A 14521-nucleotide genomic window follows, 5' to 3' on the forward strand; every position below is an offset into this window, starting at 1 on the left:
GGCTCGCGGGGCACGGACTCTAGGCACGTGGGCTTCAATAGTTGTGGCACGCGGGCTCAGTACTTGTGGCTCGTGGGCTGTACAGCACAGGTTCAGTAGTTGTGGCGCTCGGGCTTAGCTGCTCCATGACATGTGGGATCTTCCTGGACCAGGGCTCGAACCCGTGTCCCCTACATTGGCAGGCAGATTCTTAACCACTGCGCCACCAGGAAGTCCCTGCCTTAGATCTTTAGTTACCTAGTAGATGTCTGGTCCCAAATGAACAACTTTATTTAGTTAAAAAAACACTACAGTTGTTACTTTTTTTCCTTTTTCTGACATGCAGAGTTTAAGGTGAAGCTCATGACACTTAACCTGAGGGCCTTTTCCAAGGTCCTTCAGTGGGTTCACGTGGTCACACCTAATTTGGGGTTGTGTCTTGTAGTTTTTTAGGAAGGCCCCCCCCCAAATTGTAGCATCAGATCCCACTAAACCTTAGACTACCCCTGCTGACATTGAAACATTTTTCTCTCGTTTCGACAGTTATTTTTCTACAATGTCCACCTGACTCCTTCTGAATTGATGGATGAGGTCATCAGCATTCGGGTAAGGGGGCCACGGAGTAGGAGGGTAGCGCTCACTAACTGCCGGATGAAGCCGATAATCTTTCCACTGCTCTCCTTTCTTCCAGGTTTATAACTCCCATTCTCTGCGGGCAGATTGTCTGATGGGGGAATTTAAGGTGGGTGTCAACTCTCTGTTTCATTCAACTTACATCAGAGATGGGCACTTTCATAATGAGGAATCTGATTCCCAGCCAGGTCTCAAGATGCCCATCTTGGTGACATCTTAAGGTTATGTGTAAGGCATTGATGCTATGATTGTTGAGGGCTGGACATGAATGCCTTGGGCGCTAGGAGCCAGTTGAGTGTCCCCTGACCTGGGTCTAGTCAACTTCCAAAGTACAGCACTTACCAGTGTCCTAAAGCAAGATGCCCAGAAACTGGCACACCAGGGCCCTTCACAGAGTTCCTGCTGTGGATGGAAGCCAGTGAACTGCTACAAAAGGAAGGGTGCTTGACTGTGGCAAGAAGCCCATTACCCAGCTCCACTTGCCAGTGGCCCAGAGCTCTATCTACAAAGCCAGTTACTGTAAACCTGGAGTATGAAAGGCAAGTCAAACCAGGGAGGAGAATCAAGATGCTTTTCCACGTAACTCACACTGCAGTTAACGACAAAGACTTGGTTGGTGCCTTCTCAGCAATTCTACGTGGAATGGGCTGCTTCTTTTTTTTTTTAATTTATTTTAATTTATTTTATTTATTTATTTTTGGCTGCATTGGGTCTTCATTGCTGTGTGCAGGCTTCCTCTAGTTGTGGCAAGCGGGGGCTACTCTTCATTGCGGTACACGGTCTTCTTATTGCGGTGGCTTCTCTTGTTGCAGAGGACGGGCTCTAAGCGCATGGGCTCAGTAGTTGTGGCGCACAAGCTTAGTTGCTCCGCGGCACATAGGATCTTCCCGGCCCAGGGCTTGAACCTGTGTCCCCTGCATTGGCAGGCGGATTCTTTTTTTTTTTTTTTTTTTTTGCACAGGCTGCGGACGCGCAGGCTCAGCGGCCATGGCTCACGGGCCCAGCCGCTCCGCGGCATGTGGGATCTTCCCAGACCGGGGCACGAACCCGTGTCCCCTGCACCGGCAGGCGGACTCTCAACCACTGCGCCACCAGGGAAGCCCGCAGGCGGATTCTTAACCACTGCGCCACCAGGGAAGCCCTGGGCTGCTTCTTGAAGGAAGGAGCTCCCAGTCATTAGAAGTCCTAGAAGATGATCTGGGTCTGGCAGACTGTGTTCATACACTGTCTGCCACCAACTAGCCACATGTCAACCTCTGTGATCCTTAGTTTCTTCATCTGTAAAATGGGATCATTGTGAAGACTATGTGAGATAGGATATATAAAGCACCTAACACAGCACTTGGCATACTGAAGTGCCCAATCAGTGGGTATATTAGTATTAGCATTAATCACTTGGAGAAAAAGGAGGAGGAATACTGGATAGGTGATTTCCCGTAGGGTGACCAAAGTCCAGGTTTGCCTGAGACTGAGAGGTTCCACAGAATGTGAGACTTTCTTTGCTACTGGAAAAGTCTCAAGCAAACCAGGACACATTGGCCACCATGTCTCTTCCAGCTGTAAGACTAGCTCATTCATTCAAAATGATGGATTGAGAGCCTTCTATGTGTCACATGTCAGGCCAGGCATTGGGTATACAGAGAGGGTAAGATGGAAATGTTGGATCTCAAAGAAATTTGTCTAGTCAAAAGCCTTATTTTTAAGTGTAATAATAACGATGGTTTCTAGAAGTGACAAAACTGATTTTAAAATCTGTTTGAACTACTTTAAATTATTTTTTCCCCAGATTGATGTCGGATTCATTTATGATGAACCTGGTAAGTAATGTTCTCCCATGAACTTGAAGACTCTGAGAATCTAGAAAACTTGAGGGATCAAGGAGAATCAAAAAAATGTTTTTCTTGATTGAGAAGAGGAAAGGATACTTAGTGGGAATTATGGTAGTAGCAGTTTAGCACGGATGGCTTTTGGTTTTTTTTAGTGGTAATCATCCAAATAGTAACGAATAGATAATTTCTCTCTTTTGTTGAGGGTATTTTAACCTTTTCAAAATCAACTTATAAAACCAGTGAATAGAGCTTAGAGTCTTGTTTAAGTCACACCAGGGCAGGACGTGGGTGGGGAGTTAGGGCAAAGCAGAGGACATTAATATAGAGTCTCAGCTGGGGAATTTGGCATATCATGAAGACACATTGGAGGACATGCTTGTTTATCTTACCACAGATGAAATCACAGACCTGTCAGCTTCTCTTTAGAGTATCCCAGTCATTTTACACCTTCTTTATTTTAGGTCATGCTGTCATGAGAAAATGGCTTCTCCTCAATGACCCTGAAGATACCAGCTCGGGTGCTAAAGGCTACGTGAAAGTCAGCATGTTGGTCCTGGGAACCGGAGATGAGCCTCCCGTGAGCCCCAAATTCTCTACCCTCTACATTTTTTCCACTAAAAAAGAGGGCTAGGAGTTAAGCCAGTGGGCACCAGTAGTTGTGAAATGGAGCCCAGCTTTCAATGAGTAACTCCAACCCTCCAGTTCCTCCAATTTTCCAGAAGTTGTTCTTTTCTTCATGACAGAAGTATTATTCCAGCTCACTTAGGCTCCTTCCTGGTGTCTGAGTCAGTTTTTCATTCAGTAAAGATACGTGTGTTTTTAAGACTTCCCCGCATCACTGCATCTACAGAGCATGGCTCCCTTGCACAATCAGGCATCGCTACCTAAGGGGACAGTTGTTATTCTAGAAAATTGGGCAGCAAGCCAATGGCCAGAGAGAAATGAGAAGAACTTCAGGAGCTATCGCTCTTTCTCTCTTTCTCTACTATTTAGTGCTCAGAAGATTACAAAAGGTCACATTATTTTCTTGTAGTGTATTGATCAAAGAAACATGAGCATTGATTTTGTAGAGCAGTTTTGAGGTTGAATTGGTGCTGAACTCTTAAGCCCAAAACACAGGAAATCCTAATGAAAACAGTTCTGATTGGTTTTATTTTATAAGCACCAATTTGGCTTCTTCAAGTTCTGCTTTCCTTTGTGTATAATTTGTCATCTTGTGTCCCCAATAGCCTGAGATACAAGATCGTGGTAATGACAGTGATGACGTGGAGAGTAACTTGTTACTCCCTGCTGGCATTGCCCTCCGATGGGTGACCTTCCTGCTGAAGATCTACAGAGCAGAGGACATCCCCCAGAGTACGTATCGATTTAATCCTGCCCCAGGATTGTCAGTTATCTGCGTGATTAGATGTGTTAAAATCATACTTTGAATAGTGATCGGTGCTCCCGCTGTATGTCTTCCTTCTTTTTTTTTTTAAAGATTTTCTTGAAGGAGACATTAACTGAAGCATATGCTAATTGCCTTCCTTAGCAGTAGTTTAGGGTAATAACTTCCTGACTACAGTAGGCCTCCGTTCTTTTTTTTTTTAATTTTTATATATTTTTGGCTGTGTTGTGTCTTCATTGCTGCGCGTGGGCTTTCTCTAGTTGTGGCGAGCGGGGGCTACTCTTCGTTGCGGTGCGCGGGCTTCTTGTTGCAGTGGCTTCTCTTGTCGCGGAGCATGGGCTCTAGGTGCGTGGGCTCAGTAGTTGTGGTGCACGGGCTTAGTTGCTCCGCAGCATGTGGGATCTTCCTGGACCAGGGATGGAACCTGTGTGCCCTGCATTAGCAGGTGGATTTTTTTTTTTTTTTAACATCTTTATTGGAGTATAATTGCTTTACAATGGTGTGTTAGTTCCTTCTTTATAACAAAGTGAATCAGCTATACATATACATATATCCCCACATCTCCTCCCTCTTGCGTCTCCCTCCCTATCCCACCCCTCTAAGTGGTCACAAAGCACCTGAGCAGGCGGATTCTTAACCACTGTGCCACCAGGGAAGTCCCTGTCTTTCTTTTAAAAGGCCTGCATGGAGTTATTTTCATTCATTTTGGTCCCACTGAAAGCTACCCAAACAGGTTCATGGGGCAGCCTATTGGTCATGACCCACAGCCATTATGGAGCCTCTGGCCCATTCATCTCCATCCCTTTTCTCTTCAGGGTTCCCCATCTTCCCCTTATTCTAGAGAATACCAAACAGAGGTCAGCAGTCAGCACTGCCAACTCCTTTCATCCCGAGTGAAACTGAAATTTTATAAACAAATAAATGTGTTTGCTATCTGATTATTAAAAATGGCTGAGCAAAAGGTGGTTAAGTGCCAGTAACTAGAAGTCTGTCACTGTTATATTAAGAGACTGGATGCATTTAAGAGAATTGCTTAGAGTGATTCTATTCACAGAGGCTAGCCCGATTACTCCTTTGTCCTTGCTGAGGACCAAGCATCCTCTCTGCCTAACCCGGCCTGTCTGCTTCCTGCTGGGCCCTGGGACGTAGGACCCCTCTCCCAGTCCCCAGGAGGCAGCACCCATTGTACAGGCCATGGAGCGCTTCAGGTTTTGCTACTTTCCTGGGGAACACCCCCCCCCCACCTTGTTTAACACCCTGTACTGCCTCCCCAGACCGTCTTTCCCTCAGAAATATCTTAAATGAAGTGACTAAATTAAACCTCACATTATATGGCCTACTTGGGCCTATTCAGCTGAACTCTGTTCACTTTTAAGTTTGTTAAAACAGAGGCCTGCTGTTTGTAGCTGATTAAACAGAATATTTATGATTATGCCAAATTTCCTTGAATTTCTCAGAAAAAGTCAGATGAGGCCTATATGCTGACCTAAGGAACCTTTTCCAAATTGAAACTAGGCCTGAGTTTTTGAATTGCCTCTTATCCCACTTGGATGGACTTTCTTTATTCTACTGTTTTCCTCAATAAATGATTGATTCTCAACATAATAATTTACTGATTTCTTTTTCAAGGCGCTCCTGTTGATTTTCTCTTTCTCTCAGCTAAGACAAAAAGGATTTCTGCAATCCAGTGCCACTGGTACTTGCTACTTTTGAGAATGATTCTTGTTGCAACTGTTTTTCTGTACAGGAGAAAATTTTTAATTTTGCTGAGTGATTTCTGTTCTTTTAAGAGAATCAAATTTAATTTCTGCTGTGTGACATGTTGCTTTCCAGTGGATGATGCCTTCTCACAGACAGTAAAGGAAATATTTGGAGGCAGTGCAGATAAGAAAAACCTAGTGGATCCTTTTGTAGAAGTTTCTTTTGCTGGAAAAAAGGTTTGTATGTGATCTAAATACAGATGCCTCTAGAAACACATTTTTAAAACGCCGTGCTTTCCTTGCAGTGATTTCTTGCTTATTCTTTGTTAAATTAGCCCCCTGATGAGCTGGGCACTGTGCAGAAACACAGATTATCTGAGTCTGAACATGCCAGACTTCTCCAGAGGTTTATTTCGGAGTGGAAAGTATACAGGACTCAAAGTATTCGGTCTTTTGGAAGATTAGAATAGTGGAAGTGATTTCCCAGGTCTGAGCATTATCTTACTACTAGGCGAAGTCCCTAGCCAACAGTAATGATCCCTGGTAAATGTGGTAGAGGACAGCCCCCAGTACCCAGCTGCCCACTCCTGTCGTGTTTCTCACCACCCACGTTCCACTGAGCTGCAGAAACTAGACAGGCAGGGGAACCCCATCCTAGTCCTCTGAAAAACCTGGGGGACTCTTGGTGTAGGAACACCTGTAACTACCACTTTTACCTACAGAGATGGTCTAAGATTGGAGAGTGGGATTCCATAGTATTTAGAATAATGATGTACCATGGATAGTTCTGGGCATGAGGAAGTAGCATCTTCTAATTAGAGCCATGTGAAAGTGAGATTTGGCAAACTACACACACAGACTGGGTTATGTCCTAGGAGAGTCAGTGGGAGATGGCAGAAAAGTTCTCAGTTCTGGAGCTAAATGAGGCCAGATTTAAATTCAGCCTTGACCCCTGTCCATAGGGAGTGAAGGCAAATTCCTTAACCTCTGAGTCTCAGTTTCCTGAGCTATATGTGAGGATGATGATAATCTCATAGGATTGTTGAGTTAATTAATTGGGGTATTAAACAGTGTAAGCCTACTAAGTATCAGATGCTGTCCCACGAGCTGGGGATAAAGAAGTGAGCGAGACAGTTGAGCGAGACAGTCTTTGCAGAAAATAACGCAGTGGACAAGAAGTGATGGGTGGGGTGTTGGAGGCGTATCCAGCTAGGTTATCAAGTGGGACACCTTGGAGGACGTGACATTTGAGCAGAGGCCTGGATAATGCAGACATATGGGGGGGGAAGGGGGGCTTCCAGGCAGAAGGAAGAGCAGATGTAAAGGCCCCAAGGAGGATACACATTTGCAGCAAAAGAATGCCAACATGACTGGAGTGGAGCGAGCAAGGGACGAAACTGAGATGAGCTCAAAGAGGTGGGGTGAGGGGGGCAGGCAGAATATGAATCAGGACTGCAAGTATACCTGGGGAGCTGATGGAAGATGCTACAGAGGAGTGACGTGAAAGTGAGGAGGCAGGAGAGGCAGTGCGGATCCAGATGGGAACCAGCCGCAGGCATCCGGGGGAAGATGGGATGACAATAGGCGTGTCAGCATTTACTAATGGATTGGATGAGGCATGTGAAGGGAGGAGAGGGGTTGTGGCTGACTCTGGTTCAAGCCTGAACACCCTTGTGAACAGCAGTGGAAAGAGCAGCCAGTTTGGGGAGCAGGGAGAAGGGCTGGTGGGCAGGATCAAAAGATCTGTTCGGACGTGTTAGTGTAGAGATGCTTATTAGACAGCATGTAACAAGTGCTCACTAAATGTTAACTCTTGCATCATTGCACGAATCCAATGTTAGTAACCTGGCGATTGAAGACTAGCTTTTTATGCATAGAAGAAGCAAAGATCAATGTTAAACCCGTGTCGTATTTTACCAAATTCGTATCAAGAAAAATAAACTTTAACGAGGATACCAGGTCTATAACTTACAAGTAAACTGCTAGAGTCATAATCCACTATGCATATATTGTAAACTTTTCGAAATTAGAAACTTGAATACCTACTGTTTTGTTTTGATAATTTTACAGGTTTGCACAAATATAATTGAGAAAAATGCAAACCCTGAGTGGAATCAAGTCGTCAATCTTCAGATCAAGGTTTGACTTTCTTTTCTTTTAGAAAAAAGTAAGAATACTTTGTTACTGAGTAAGTTGAGAAATAACTACTTTTTTTTTTCTGTTTCTCTTTAACAGTTTCCTTCAGTGTGTGAAAAAATAAAACTAACAATATATGACTGGTGAGTTAAAAAGGACTTGTGTCTAATTCAAAATTAAAGAATTAAATATTTGGATATTGAGAAACATTACTTCAGATGGTCTAACTCTTATTTTTAGGGACATTTGCTTTTTCTTTCTTTCAGAGGGAAGGGGTACACTGCTCCTGGAATTGGGTGTTTTCTTTAAAAATAATAATAGTGGCTGTTACAGAAAAGCTTTGGATATCTTGGTTCAACTGCTCACAAACAAAAGGAAGGAAAAATGATCTGAATATAAGACAAGAAATCGAGATAAGAAGTCAAGGCTTTACATACCATTAGGCTGTCCAAAATAGGCTTCAGAAATGGAGTAAACTATTTCTTGGGAAGAATCACCAAAACATTCTGAGAGCTATTCTTTGTTATTGTTAGAAAGGAAAGTAGACAGAGCTCCCTATCTGAATGCAAAGAAAATTCATTGAAATTTTTTGATGGACTTTGTACTAGACCAGCATCCCAGCAATGACTGGCCATAATGAGGCCATTCTTGGGTATGTTCTAGTTGGATGAGGCATTCAATCGACAGGCCTTAGCTCCCTGAGAGTGGAAATGGTAAATAGCATCATCGTTGGCACTGGCATCATTACCACCACCACCACCACCACCACCACCACCACCACCACCACCACCATCATCATCATCAATGTTTATTATGATGTTAGCTGCTGTGTTTTGAGCACTGCTAAGTGCCAGGTGCTGTGCCTCTTGCCTTCCCTACATTATTCCATTTAGTCTTTAGAGTAACCCTATGGAATAGAGACTATGATTAATTCATTTTACAGACAAAGACTGAGGCTCAGAGAAGTCAGGTGACTTACCCACAGTCACACAGATAGTTAGAGACCCAGTTGGGTCCCCATCCTGTCTGGCCCTGGTTTTTCCTTTGGCTAAATGTATTTGACTTTCATGTTCGTAGCCTCTTGTCACTATGGCAACAAGGCACTTTGGGAAGAGGGGAGAAGGCTTTCTTTATTCAGTAACTACAGCACGGTTCATTGAGGGTCGTGAAGAGGCCTGAGGCCAAAATGCCCCTTCCGATGAGCGTGAGCTCATTTTAAGTTACTTGGGACCCCTAGTCGACACTCTGAAGGTGCTCCAGGGGCCTCAGGAACTGTCAGGAGTGTGGGCTTGGACCCTACATAGATCAGGTAACCACTCTGGCCTACAGACTCTGCAGTGGGCTGATTGCTAGCTGAGCCATCCCAGAGTTGCCCGTGGTCACAACAAATGGTGGGGTTTTTCCCTGACCTAGTCTGCCCTCTCCAGAGCAATAGTAGACTAGGGTGTGCAGAGAGACCCTGTTTATCTGGGGGAATCCTTGGATCCAGATCTTTGGTTACATACCCTATAGGGTATTTACACAACTGAGGGAAAGCTAAGGATTCTTTAAATGTAGTCCAGACTCTTCTGGACGGACAGACAGGATGCAAGGCCCACGCATGTGGCTTACTACCTAAAAATAATTTTTTCTCCTGTATACTGTGTTTAATTAGTCACTTTCTATAACCTAATATTATACTATATAATGTATAATATTATATATAACATATAATATTACTATAATATACATAATAATATACTATAGTATAAGCTTTCCTCAAAATACTGAATGAAACTTTCTTCCCCCCCACGGGATCCTAAACTTTAGAGTGGGTGTGACACTAGATGGAATAGAGAAGAGAAGAAGTTAAACAGAGGATGTTATCAATATAAACCTTGTGTGTTACATGTACTATGTGCCCAGCTATAGACCATTTCATGTTAGGCTCACAGACTCTCTAAGATACTCACAGAAATATACACAGTTGTAGGTACTTGTAGTGGGCAAACTTATCCCAACCATATAGATAAGATTTAGGTTATAGGCAAGCAAATGAAGTCAGAAAAATAGCATCTATCACACAGTAGATGTTCAAGAAATGTTTGAATTGAAAGGGAACTTTTTCCCCTATGAAGCACCCTTAGAAATAGCCCACTGTTGTTGTTAAACCATCATAGTAGTCAGTATGAACATGATAAAATAAGATACATGCACTTATTCTATGTAATGAGATTTTTATTACCCTCATCATGCTGTGTGCCTGCAACTGATCTATTCACTTTATGACAATGGTACTGAGTGTGGCCATAGGCAAATCCCTTGACCTCTGTAAAAATCTCAGTTTCCGTAACTGAAATGAGTTGTCCGACTAGATCAGTTTTTCTCAGGGTACTTGGGGGGCCATTTGAATCAGAATGGTCTCAAAAGTAAGACTCAATAAAGCCTCACTTTATTGAGTAAAGTGAGAGAATTTGAGACAAGGAGATGAGAGGTGGTATGGGATGCAGGGGTGGGGAGCGGTGGTGGTTTCCAAGTGGTTTTAAAGTACAGTGAAGCTTGAGGCCCACTGGACAGGAAGATTTCTGAGGTCTAGCGTCTTTTCCAGCTCTCTCTTATTATTGTTGAGACGAAGATATGTCTTCATAGGTGGAGGTCTTAACCTGTTCTTTTATACGCAGGGACCGTCTTACCAAAAATGATGTCATTGGGACAACGTATCTGCACCTCTCTAAAATTGCTGCCTCTGGTGGGGAAGTGGAAGGTGAGTCACACAGCAGAGCAGGAACGAGACAGGGCGGAGAACTTCTGGAGAAGGAATGAACTGGGGTAGCCACCTGGCAATGGACTTGGTTTCTGAGAAGCCAAATGTGATGAGCCTAGTGAACCATTTCAGTGATGTTTTGATGGTGGCCAGCAAAACAATTGATTAGTAATTAATAATTGAGGTAACTATCAATTATCTGAGTTAAAAAAATGTTTGCTTTCATGCTTCAATCCAAAAACTCTTTCCCAGTACCTGTTTTACAAATTTTTGAGCGTCAATACGGAGGGTACCTTTTGTTTTTAAGAGTGGCATTGACACCAGTCCACCCAAATATAAAATAATGTTCCCTTCTTTACTGACTTCCTTGGCAGGAACAAGGTCAAATGGCACTGAACCATGTACTGTCCACTCCGGATAATGTGCATTTTGTTTTTATGCATTTTATGCTAACAAGCATTGATAACCAATATACCTTTGTTGTTTTTCATACTGAGAACTAATTGCCTATACTTGGTCTGAAATTGTAATAGGGAATTAAGACGGTAAGAAAAAATGTAGTGTTAACACATTAATAATATGAGCAGCTTATTGTTTGTTACCAAAATAAAATTCTTGTAAATACCAGTAAATTAAACACATTGAGTAAAAGTGAGAATTTGAGACAAAGTTTTGTTTTAGGAAACCTAAGGGTCCTCTCATCCTTATCTTGTTTAAGAGAGGACTTTATACGTTTTTAAAAAGATACTGTAAGCCAAGCAATAGATAGTATGACCAAGAACCTGAAACATCTTAGAGATTTGATGAAGAAGATATAGATTTCCTCTCTCAAGAAGAAGGAAAAAAAAAAAAAGGCATTAGAAAATCCAAGAAAAATAAAGAGCTGAACCAAGAAGATAATAGTCCAAATATAAAGTCAGGTGTAGCATTGTTTTAAGCAAATGATAGAAGGTGAGAAAGAGATTCCATCTAAACATTCTCTGCTAAGTGGCATAGGGGACCATGCTGCTGGACCTGTACAAAGGAATGGAATTACAACTCTCCTTTTCTCTGCAGAGAACAATACTTATTATAATGTGTTGTTATAATGTGAACGCTATTGTTTAAAAAATTTTTTTGTTAAACCTGTAGTCAGGGCTCTAAACAGAAGGTGAATGTCATCGCCTCTTACAATGTAAAAGTACAGAAGATAGAGCTTAGAAGTGAAAAAAGGAAGGGGAGAGGTGGGGAAGGGTAGACATGCTATTAGCCTCTTTTTATCAAGTGAGGGATGCAGATATAAAGGTTAGATTAAATCATAGGTTAGATAAAAAATTGGTTAAAGACTAGATTAAATTTATTGGTTAAAGGCAACCAATAGAGTGATTAAAATCATGCTATAACTATATGGGAGGGAGGGTAAAAATTACTTAAATTCATTTAATTTAGCAGAAAGTCATTAAATAATTACCTAAAAATAATTATTCAAGAAATAGTGGAATAAGCATTTTTCTTAGTGACATGGTGGTTAACATCCAGCACAAGTGAAGATGAATAGTTACGAACAGTGTCAGCCCCTGTCTCTGATGCCTTCTCTCATGCAGGCCCTGCGGACAGTCCGTAAAGGGGTCTCAAATTAACAATGAGCAGCCGCCAACCTCCCCACCCTGGAAGGAACAGAGAATGTACCTTAAACTATAAACCTTTGCTCACACAGCCTTAGGCTAAATTAACTTGGATTATCTGGTCTTAGTCCCAACTAAATTAGACGCAGGACAAGTAAGTGTTTTATTAAAATCATGAAATGTTGGTAACTTCCCCAGGCCTCCTTTGATGGTGGGAAGCTACTTCTCTGATGCTTCACTGCCTTGGGGCTGACGAGATTGGGTTATTTCATGCGTGATGGTGCTGCCAGTTGCCACAGAAGTCTTGAGCCATTTTGTTTTTAACCAGTGACATTTGTGTACATTACAAAAGGGTGATGTGATTTGAGTCTGGATATGGGATTTTTCTGGTGTTGCTAAACCACTTACCTAGCATCGGATTTGATTAACTTTTTCACTGTCTCTTTTATAAAGTCCGTGTTTCTCTTGTTTAACCAACCATATTTTTACTACGTAGATTTCTCATCTTCGGGATCTGGGGCTGCATCATATACAGGTTTACGCTTTGTAATTTTGCTATCTTCTAGATCTTTCTGTTTACTATTATCTTATGAAGAACTTATCAATTGATTGCTTTTAGCTTTTTTTTTTTTTTTTTACGTTTTGCTGTCTTAAAAGTAGTTTTGCTACAGTAACAATTTTTGTATTAGTATTGTATGGTTGTCCTGCAAAGCTAAGTTTAAACAAATGTGCTAACCAGGCTCTGCTACATGCCTGTGTTTTCACCTAGATGCATACCATCCTGGCTTCATTGTAAATAATTGTATAACACTTTTTTGTTATTGTTGTTTATGGTCTTCATCTTCCAACTCTTTAGGATCATAACATGTCCTTGGGTTTGCACAGCACTCGCCATTCTTTGCAAGTTTGCTCAGTGCTCTCACGCTTGACCTTACAACCCTGTCAGGGCAGGTGTTGTTACCCTAATAGATGAAGACTTTGTGATTTAGAGATAAATAAACGTGATAATCCCTGCCATGCTAACCACCCAAGGTCGTAGTGAGAGGGAAAAGAGATACTGCATGTAAGAAAGTTTGCAAACTGTGCAAAATTAAGGTTTTATCATGTGCCTTTATGTTATTGGCACGATGACTCATTCTTGTTTGTTTTTAAAAATCAATCTCATTATCTTATAATCAGACTTTATGTGAATATTAAGTAGTCCTTAGGTTTGTAACAAACTTGGCAGATTTGGTCACACTTCACTCCTTCATTCATTTGTTTAACCAATCAAAAAATATTTATGTTGTAGTACTCCAAGACAGAACGAGGACTGGGTGCTTAGGGAGTCAGAATAAAACATGCTTGAATATTACCCCACCTACCAAAGGAATTTATAGTGTAGTCACAGAGATGAGCAACTATTTAAGGGTCAAAAATTAAAGTATAAAATGATAACTTAATAGAAGTTCAAAATGCAAAGGAGCCTCAAAAAGGTGGAAAAGATTGCAAACTACACGTGTGTATAGTTTGCTCAACTGTTTATTAATCGGCATTCTGCTCACCTGCTACTTCACATTTATCTTTCTGCCTTAGTTTTAAGCACAGAGCTGGAAAAGGGCCATAGACGTCATCTGGTCAACTTCTCATCCATAAAGGAATCGTTTTGACCATATCCTGAAAGATAGGCTGAAGTCTTGGCCTTAACATTTCCTCTGTCCCCAGTGCAGTCTGTCCCATTGTTTGACACCACTAATTCACAGAAAGATCTTCCTTACTTTGAGTGAACCAAAGCTGGCTTCTTTGTAGCTCCCAACAGCGGTCCTTCCCCTGCTTTTGGAAGCAAGTCCATCCCTCCTCCGTATGGGAGCCATTCAGATGGCTGGAGGCAGCTCCTATTATACATCCCCATCTTCACCTGCAGTCTCCCTTTGACTCCGCTATTTGCTTACATTGCCTGCAGTGCCCCTCCTTGGGGAGTAGCTCTTGCTAAGACCAGGTAGCAGAAATACGGAGCATATTGGACCCTCATCAGAGATAGAATGTCATGAATGGAGACTTCACATTGCTTATGAATATCATACGGTCATAACCGTAGGCGGACAGTTCATTGTTATATGTAAAAATTTTAAATGTCTTGTATTTTAAAAATCATCTGCCAGATTTATACTAACTACTTGAGACTAAATGATGTTTTTGGAGAACAAATAAAATTAATCTGATATACATCATTTAAATGACTTCCCAAAACAATTATAATCGTTACCCCAGTTGCCAATGACATGTTCACCACAGTGCCAATTATAAACTTGCAAAAAATGTGAAGATCAACTTCTTATTCTTTCATTTGAATAGCATCATCTTTTTGTAAGAATAACATAAGTTTACCTGAACTCCCCCCTGAAAATGTTTTTTATTTAATGTTTTATAGCAATAAGATAAGGGAAATACGGCAGTTCTCACAAGTGTTTACAATTTGCACTAATACAACTAACTCACAAAATGGAGGAAAACAGTCTCACCCAGCTAAC

The 14521-nt window shown here is 41.8% G+C and overlaps 1 protein-coding gene across 2 annotated transcripts in view; it reads left to right on the forward strand.

The window, feature by feature from the left end:
• Positions 1–14521, forward strand: part of MYOF (myoferlin) — a 157710-nt gene that overhangs the window by 59120 nt on the left and 84069 nt on the right. Inside the window, exons 8-17 of one of the 2 annotated variants that reach the window (XM_065893870.1) lie at positions 523–585; positions 671–721; positions 2399–2429; positions 2903–3018; positions 3671–3797; positions 5662–5765; positions 7599–7667; positions 7764–7807; positions 10325–10407; positions 12508–12546. In XM_065893870.1, coding sequence (XP_065749942.1) covers positions 523–585; positions 671–721; positions 2399–2429; positions 2903–3018; positions 3671–3797; positions 5662–5765; positions 7599–7667; positions 7764–7807; positions 10325–10407; positions 12508–12546 — 727 coding nt within the window. The remainder of the gene's footprint in view (positions 1–522; positions 586–670; positions 722–2398; positions 2430–2902; positions 3019–3670; positions 3798–5661; positions 5766–7598; positions 7668–7763; positions 7808–10324; positions 10408–12507; positions 12547–14521) is intronic. The other variant, XM_065893871.1, reaches the window with a different exon arrangement.

Source organism: Phocoena phocoena, chromosome 16 (genome assembly GCF_963924675.1).
Source record: "Phocoena phocoena chromosome 16, mPhoPho1.1, whole genome shotgun sequence".
Lineage (NCBI taxonomy): Eukaryota > Metazoa > Chordata > Mammalia > Artiodactyla > Phocoenidae > Phocoena > Phocoena phocoena.